Below are 9,119 nucleotides of genomic sequence, written 5' to 3'. Positions count from 1 at the left end.
TATTTAACTTAACATATTTTCAATATGACTTCCCCCTTCTACTAGGTACGTTTGAAGTCTTCGCCTAACTTCCGTCTCAGTAGCTTTGCTTAACATTTCATCGCAGACAGTTCTTATTTTCTCTTTTAAGGGTTCCAAATTCCTTGAAGGGTTTTTGTAAACTCTACTCTTAAAAAACCCCGCAAGAGAAAGTCCGTGGGAGGTAAATCAGGGGACTTTGCAGGCCACTGCACAGGCTCGTTAATGTTAATCCAGTTTTGTCCGAACGTATTATCTAGATGTTGTTGCACAATACGGACTCTAGCAAACTAGATATAGGAATAAAGACTAGTCTGATATTTCTGGATGTATTTTGGCAAAAATTTCTAAGACGTTTTTAACTGTAACTTTTAAACGATCACGCATAAGGAGAAAATCCTTAACAAAAGTTGTGTGGAAAAATAGGATCAATATAATTTTATCAGAATTTGGATATGTTTTTGAGAAAAATATCATTAATGACGTTATAACTCGTTACTCTGACATTTTAGAAATGAACTTCTTTAGATCGAAATGGAGGTCATCCAACCTCATTGAAGACCCAAAGTTGAAATTTTTCATATTACTTTCCGTTCCCATAAATTAGGTATAGGGGCATCAAGTTTGAGACAACCTGTACATAAATTATTAGAAAATGACGAGAACAATGCGAGTAATTGTCACTGTTGTAGGCATTCGAGTTGATTAAAGCGCGGAGTTAATTAAATTTCGCATTATCAGAAAATAATTATCTTTGGGAGATATATGTAATTTGATCCTTAATGGAACGGTTTCAAAATCGAAAATTTCCGTCACATGTGTCTACTCCACACAGTCAGCAGGCTGTTCTGGAAAATTCCATTATTAGATCGATATGGCGGCACTATTTACCTCCAATACGGAAATACACATGCATGAATAGGGGAAAGTTAATGGACACACCTACGTTGAATGGAAAGACCTGCTTTAATGGAAAAAAGATAGGATGTCAGTGGAATGATCATAAAAAGTGAGAAGATGGAATACGAGGGGGAAACTAAAGATAACCGAATAATAAGATTATGTTATAAGGATTAATGAATAATGAATAAAGCTTACAATAACTTCTCGGCAAATACTAAGGGCTATTAAGGCTAACATTGCTTGAATTGATTAAAAAAGTTCAAAAAAACAGAATGAGTTGTGTAACATGGAGTTCAAGTGATCGTAAAGGAACGCAGTAGATATAAGTATTTGAAGCTTTCCAGTAAAACTCGGAAAGTTACTCGATTTCGCCCTCTCTATTTCTTCTGAGTTTAATTATTATCGCATTAGAAAGCTTCAAAAAAGCCTTTAATATCGTATTTTGGGATAAAAAGTAGTTTGAAGTTTGCTATCAGATTAAGATACAGGGGGGTCCGTTAAAAATTTTGCACCAAAGTTTTCCGTCTTGTAATGTAGAAAACATGAAACGATCGGACTAGTGGACTTAATTTCAAGATAGCCCTATTTCTTTGATATAATCATTTTTCCAGGTTTAACCTTTAAGAGGGGATGACTTCCACCCTAAAAATCCTAAATGGAAAGAGATATCATATTACACACCAATTCAAAGGACTTCAATTGCTTTTTCAATGCCACCTTATTTTTTAATGTTGGCTGATCAGTTCTTGAGATATTAAGGTTTAAAAGCGATTGTTATCCGACCTCCATACAGTAGTAAAATTATTGTTCAAAGTGCTCTCTGACATTATTGAGCATTTCTGGAGTTATAAGAGTACATTCGTATACAAAACGTTGCCACAAGTCTTCAAGTGATAAATGTTTTATTGTAAATGGCCCCATAAAAAGAGTCCGGTGGAGATAAATCTGGAGAACGTACAGGTCATTAAGTGAATCCTTTTCTTCCAAGGCATCGTTGTTGTAATGTGATTGCTATCATCTTCGTTCAATTCCTGGACTAACTTAATTTTATAAGAATAAAATTTATGTAACTTTAATACCCTCTGGATAGTTGTGCGCTGAATACTTGATATCTCTGACCATATTTTAAAGCTTAGAGTAGGTCCCAGCACGATGTGTCCCAAAACGGCTATTTCAACGAAACAGCTACTCAACCACTTTTTTTTTGTTTTCCACAGATCCAGTTTGAAATATGAATTAATTAATTAATACGTCACAAATAAGTTTCCTCAAAAAACTGGATCTAGCACAATTTTTTAAAGTTTTGTCCTTTTTTGACAAATGAGTCACTAAGCAATGACGGTAAAATCGGAAGAAGTGACATCACCTTCACCACTTACGTCTTTTAAGCAACGATTGCGCCGGCGCAGCTTCGTTGACAAGATTGCCTTATAGGGGCACTAATACATGGGGGCCATTGTTTACTACATCCATTATGTCTAGATCACTGTCTTCAGCTAAACACCTGAACTCAACCTCTTTCTCTTTAATAATCCACCTTGTACGTCAGGTCTCAAACAACTTTGTCGATGACCTTTGTCAACCTTTGTCAATAAAATACACTATGACGGTGTAGGTTGTCAAAAAGAACTGTGAAAGAAAACTCATGTTACAGCTTTGTTCGGCAAATCGCATTTTCCAATGACCACAAGAGCGAAGCACAAAGTGTTGTGAAAGGTTGGATATAATATTGACAAAATCCTCGGAAAAGGGGCTTATAGCAAAGTCTGCTTAATCGTAAATGACACGGGAAATAAATATGCCTGCAAGATCATTAAGAAGAAGTTAGCTGGTCTGGATTTTATTGAAAAGTTCGTGCACAGAGAGGTCGAGATTAATAATATGATTAAGTACTCCAATATTGTTAAGGTAGGTTTCTCTTGGCAGTATACCATGGATATTGGAGTATACCCATATTGGAGTATACTCATATGCGTATACTGCTAAATGCGCCATGGTATATACCGCCGAATGCGCCATGGCGTATACCGCCAAATGCGCCATGGCGCATACTACCAAATGCGACTAAGATTTTCATCATCCGACCTAATCTACGATTCTGCCAATATAAATCTCAATGCTGCGACTTAGACCACAAATGATCGTAAGGGGTGGTTCAATTCGATATAAAAATTTTAATAACGATATTAGGGACTCAAGAACCAATATAAAGGTGTCCCAATATTCCGTGTACACAGAGTTACCGTAGATTCCTGAGATCAAAATATGACGATTCAACCGTGTATACCTTAATCCAAAAGTTGATACTTACAGAGCTACGGGGTGTCAAAGTTGAATTTTAAAAATCAATTTTTAGCCATAATTATTAAACCGAACGGCAAATGTCTTGAAATTTATCACTCGGGGGTTTTTCGGGATGGAGAATCTATATTTGCTAAAGATTTTAGCTTTACTCATAGAGGGCGCAACATACAGTTTATGTTACTTATTTGATTGCTTGCTATATTCTTCTGCGTTACGTTAATTCACTTTTTAATAGAATAGCGTATTGGCCTATTTTTAATGCTTAAAAAAGGTATACCTTAGCCATGTCGCTATGAGCAACAGTTTTCAAGAAAAATGTATTTGAACTAGTGAATGTTCAATACTGACTTACTGCGCCCTCTATGAGCAAACTTAAAATCTTTAGAAAATGTGGATTTGCCATCCCGAAAAACCCCCGAGTGGTAAATTTCAAGACATTTTCCTGTTCGATTTAATAATTAAGGCTAAAAATTGACTTTAAAAATTAAACTTTGACACCCCGTAGCTCTGTAACTATCAACTTTTGGTTTATGATATATACGATTAAATCGTCATATTTTAATCTCAAAAATCTACGGTAACGGAATATTGGTACCCCCTGTAGAATTCTAAGACTAATTTTGATGGAATAAAACTTGGAAAAGACAGAATTTAAAAATTGTGGTTCTTATGAGGGATACAGGATGATTTTCAAAAATCGGCCCTTTTCTTACGTTTTTATTTCAATTGATAAAGCTTTTGATAATATTGATTTGTTGTTGTTGATATGATATGATTAATAATTTTGATAATAAAGCAATTGAAAAAGCTTTTTAGCACATATTATGAGATATTTAGTTGAGTGCGATTTAAAACTTTTTATTAAAATTTTTCTACGTAGTCTCACAAGGAAGCTGCGGCTTGCCTTTAGGGTTTCCCTACCTGGCTAGAATACAATTTAAAATGCCCATAAATTTCAACGTATGTTTTTATTACATTTTGTTATTCGCCCTTATGATGGAACGGATATGTTGGCTCACGTTCCAGGTGTAATACATGGAAATCCTGCTAATCTTACCTGCAACAAGGCTATTTGAGCAACATTTGTATTCCATCATATTTGGCTGTGTTGCGATTCATTATTTCATTGACTTTTTTTGTAGAGAATAACGTCCTCTGCCTCAATATTTTTTTTAGATTTCTTGCATCAAGTTAAGAGATATTTCTCGTTTGAGATATTACCCAGGTTGTTATATCTGGTCAATGTTCAGGATATCCAAGATTTTCTCTGGTTTATATAAAAGTTTCCTTATGCGTATATTAGTCCATCAAATCATTCAATTATTATTTGCCCGAAATACATGAACCTTCGGCGATCTTCAATCCGTACCAATTTTTTTAAAGATTTTTTCAAAATTTTCCTTCAATTACCTTATTTGAAAGGACATAAATTTCTTTATCAGCTTCTGTTCTCGTAGAAAACTCATCGATTTCATTTTTTTTTTCAACTTAAAACGTTTTTTGTTAAAATTTTATACAGGGTACTTCAGAACTGCACGGCACTATTTAAGATGCATATTTAGCAATATAGTATTTATGTTCCAATATCTCGATAATGAATTAATTTAGCACATGCTTTTATGAATTTTCTTCTTTATTTTATACTAGAGAATGCATACCTCAAATAGAATCGTGCAATTCTGAATCATCGTGGGATCTGTAGATTTGATTGAATTTATAAATTAATTTATTTATGAAGAAACTAAACGGAATCTGACCAAAAGTCAAGAGAGAGAAAATTTAGTAAACGGATTGAAGATTTTAAGAAAAATGTTAACATACACCAATGGCGCGCGAGAAATTTTTTCTAAAGGATTTTATGTAGCATAACCTCAGAAAATACACTGCCCTGTATAATAATTAAAAGCAATCTACTCTTGTATTAAGCAGCACCTATCACTTAATACGCATATAAAATTTAAAAGTTTTATCTGCAGTAGATGAAGCACAATAAAATAAAAATCCAATTTTTTCTTAACTTTTAACACCCTGTAACTCCGCTACCGATCGAAATCAGACACATGCTTGTATGAATTTTTTTCTTTATTTTATACTAGAGAATACATAATTCAAATAGTGCCGTGCAATTCTGAAACACCCTGTATAATATGTATTTAATCTATTTTAGGGTAGAATTTGTTCATTTCGCAGTGTCCCTCTCGTATTTTCTTAAACTGACTCATGTTATTTCCATCTTCAGATATTTAATAATTTGTCTCTGTTTGCTGAATAATATGCCCCTCTCCCCTCCTAATTTAATTTTGTGTTTCTTTCAACCAAATTTCGAATTTAAAAAAATCTTCCCTGAATTAGTCTTCTTCCTCTCGAAATCAACTTTCAAATTCATCTTCCCAAGTGGTTTTCGAAAATTTTTATAAACTCATAATACCTAATATACGTTTTTTTAGTAAACTTTATCGACCTGATTTATCTGAGTCTGCGAATGATAATCATTATCTCCAGATCGTTGTCCACATTCTTTGATCAAAGAGGAGACAAAGAGGGCTTCCTTCATTCTTCAAAATAGATAAATTTTTCCCCATTTTTTTTCTATATGAGTTGGTTTTTGTTAACCATATTGCACAGTCTCTTGCAACTCTCGTCAAAGTTTGTTGGTTCTGTTATTAATTTTTTTCCTGTCGATCAAGGAATGTCTATCAATAATAATTATTCCTGTGTATCGTTCTCAACTTTTTCCTTATCAAAATCTGCCTCATCTACGTATTTTCTTGATGGCTTAATTGTGAGCGATTGTGACCAAGGATCGAGAGATGTAGACTGTTTGACCACTTAAACTTAACCTTAATGAATGTTTGGTCCTTTCTCAGTTCTCAACTATGCCCTCAAACGTACAAAGTAAAATTTTCGACCTGTATATTAAACTTCGCCTCCATTATAGGTACACACAATCCTGGAATCTGAGAATGTAATTTACATGATTATGGACTACTGCCGCCACGGAGACTTGCTGGAATATATTAAGGATTTTGGCTGCTTTCCAGAAGAAAAGGCCAAAAACTATTTCAAGCAAATCGTGGAAGCCATCTGTTATTTACACGGTCTCGATATAGCGCACAGAGATTTGAAGTGCGAAAACATATTCCTCATGTGGAATAATCAAGTCAAACTCGGAGATTTCGGATTTTCTCGTAGGTGCTCTGATGGCTTTGGACAAAAAGCCCTTTCAGACACGTTCTGCGGGTCTCTGGCTTATGCACCTCCAGAAATCCTCAAAGTATGGTGTTTAACAAACCGAGAAAGTTCCAGTAAAAATCTCATTCTAAGGAATCTCTTATGATCCCAAGATGTACGACATATGGAGCTTAGATTGTGTCCTTTTCATAATGATAACAGCCACCATGCCCTTTAATGATGCGAATGTAAGAAAAATTATCAAATTCCAGGTGAACAGGTCGGTGACCACAAACACTCTGCTCCGGCCTGAGCATTCAGACCGACTGAAGAAACTGATAGATTTGTTACTGGAGCCAGACTTAGACAAGCGGACAACCATCAAATCCGTTAAGATCCACCCATGGCTTGAGGAGAGCGGAATTAGCAAAGCGAAGGAACTGCTATCGTAATTAAGAATCCTCGATATGTTAGTTCTGCGAAGTCCGACTACGGCCCTAGCTATGCTGAACTTGAACTTTAGTTTACTTGAGTTATCCAATAAGAATTTCTATTGCTAGTAAAATTAACCTCCTAGCAATCGACTCCTTAAGGGAGGTCTCAGGTGAGCTAATACTTAAGTTGGACATAACTTAAGCCTCACTTGCACAACTTGACTAGGTACTGTATAAAACTCGAAAGTTTAACATACTGCATGATGAGAACGCTTTAATCGTCACGGTGCTTTTCTTTTACCCGCGAACATGATAATTTCTGTCTTGATTAGCCCCCTGAGGTCAACGGTTACTGAAACTAACCTGAACTACCTTAAGGAACTTTTAGGGCACCCACAGACAGCTATTCCATTGAAAGCGGTCCGTCTATGGAAGCCCTTATGCTTTGAAATTGTGAAGATTCGAAGCTTCAGCCACCTAATTTCAAATCTGGTTTCTTGTTTATCCTGAACGGTCCCGCACTAACAGGCACAAATAGGTTTCCGAGTCCCGATTCCAGATTCTGGATTGATAGGAAAAGGCATAAAAGTGTTCATCAGTACTACCAAGTTCTGATGCAGTAGCGTCTCAAGTGAATGAGCATGTTTGATCAGGAAGTTGAAATTATCGAGTGAATAATTCTCACGCTGTTGTCTAATATACAGGGTGTCCCGACTAAGATTTGCACCCTATGAAATCTCCGATTTCTTCCAAATGTGGGAAAAATGCTAAAATATGTTAATTTTAACTAGAAGGGAACTTGAACATTTTATAATATCTTGGTTCCGAAGTAATCTCTGCATCCCTCTAGCGCCCAGAGCCACCCCTTCAAAAACTTTAAATGGTAAGATGGGACGAGTTATACATCATTTTGAAGCTGATTCTATTCTTTATGTAACCATGTTTTATTTGTTTAAATTTGAGCAAATTGCTTTTCGGAATCACGAAATAATTGGAGATTCATTGAAATTTTCAATATTGTTAATCTGGCACTCTTTCGTTTGAATCGAAAATTTAAAAAAATTTTTTTGGTGGGAACGGACTAAGAAAGGTTATCTTATCTACACGAAAGTTTGAAATTTTTTATCCCTCTAGATTTTTTTCTGAGGCCACTTAAAGCTTGAGATTTATGTTACACTACCTGCATCTCTACAAATGCTTCAAGAGCGAATTGTGATGAGTGCCCTTCGATCATGCCAGGAATGTTGCAAGCATTAGAAAAGCTTTTCAAAATCGCTTGTACCATTGTATGGAAGTTGAAAGTTGACATTTTGTTATATTTCCCAAATCTAAGAATTTTATTTTAAACAATTTCTGTTTTATTAAAATGATAAACTATTATCATTAGATAAATTAAGAAATGTATAACCTCATATTACACTTAAAGCTCCATTAAAACCCCTCCTCAATTTTCAAATTTTTCAATACGGCTTCGGAATTCTTTAAAAACTGCCTCTACGTATTCTCTAGAAGTTAATCGAACTGCCTGTGTTATCCTGTTTTTTAATATTTCTGAATCATTCGAAATGCGTTCTTCATAAACTATTTATTTCATTCTTATCTAAATAAGAAAATCCAATATCATAAGATCTGGTGGTCTGGGCGGCCAAGATGTCCGGTTCATTCTCCCAAATTATCTTTCACCAAATTGATCATTTAGCCAATGAGCAATCATTTGTGTTGAATTCGCGACTGACTGAATGCAACTATCGAATATTTAAAGAAATACGTCAATAAAAAATTAAAATAAAATTCTTTCATTATGGAAATACATCAAAATGTGATAAATCAAAGTTAGCCTAGGACTTTCAAATTTGGTGTATCGGCCCGATTCTAAACAACTTTTCTTATTAACATTATGTCTTATTTGAGACAAAAAAGACACTTTACAGGAAAGTATTATAGGTTTTTTGAAAATTTCCAAGACATACTTGATTTTCTAAAAGTGAAATTATGTTAAAAACTAGTTTTTAACCAAGCAGAGCTGAAACTCAAAAAATGAAAATTTCAACCGATTTTTTTTACCTTTTACAAGAGTTGGTTCACCTATTTGGGAACAGATATATGCCAGCATGTCTTTAATAATGGTCACAAAATTAAATAGAACGATGCTTATATCGTTTCATTTAAAAGTGTTTTTAAAGGATATAAAAACATGAGCATGTTCTACTTAATAAAAACCGATGTGTAGCTTCTTATACAACAAGTATGGATAACACTTTGTTAAATATTCTTGACCAAAAGTTAGCC

The 9,119-nt window shown here is 34.6% G+C and overlaps 1 protein-coding gene across 1 annotated transcript; it reads left to right on the top strand.

The window, feature by feature from the left end:
* Positions 1–2,601: 2,601 nt before the first annotated feature.
* LOC136417596 (testis-specific serine/threonine-protein kinase 1-like) lies at positions 2,602–6,848 on the top strand. The gene is given in 3 exon segments (XM_066403356.1): positions 2,602–2,829; positions 6,164–6,497; positions 6,547–6,848. Coding segments are annotated over 3 exon segments (864 nt in total).
* The last annotated feature ends 2,271 nt before the right edge of the window (positions 6,849–9,119 follow it).

Source organism: Euwallacea similis, chromosome 29 (assembly GCF_039881205.1).
Source record: "Euwallacea similis isolate ESF13 chromosome 29, ESF131.1, whole genome shotgun sequence".
In the NCBI taxonomy this organism is placed as follows: domain Eukaryota; kingdom Metazoa; phylum Arthropoda; class Insecta; order Coleoptera; family Curculionidae; genus Euwallacea; species Euwallacea similis.
The sequence above is the reverse complement of the archived record's forward strand: the minus strand, read 5'-3'. Positions and strand labels throughout refer to the sequence as shown.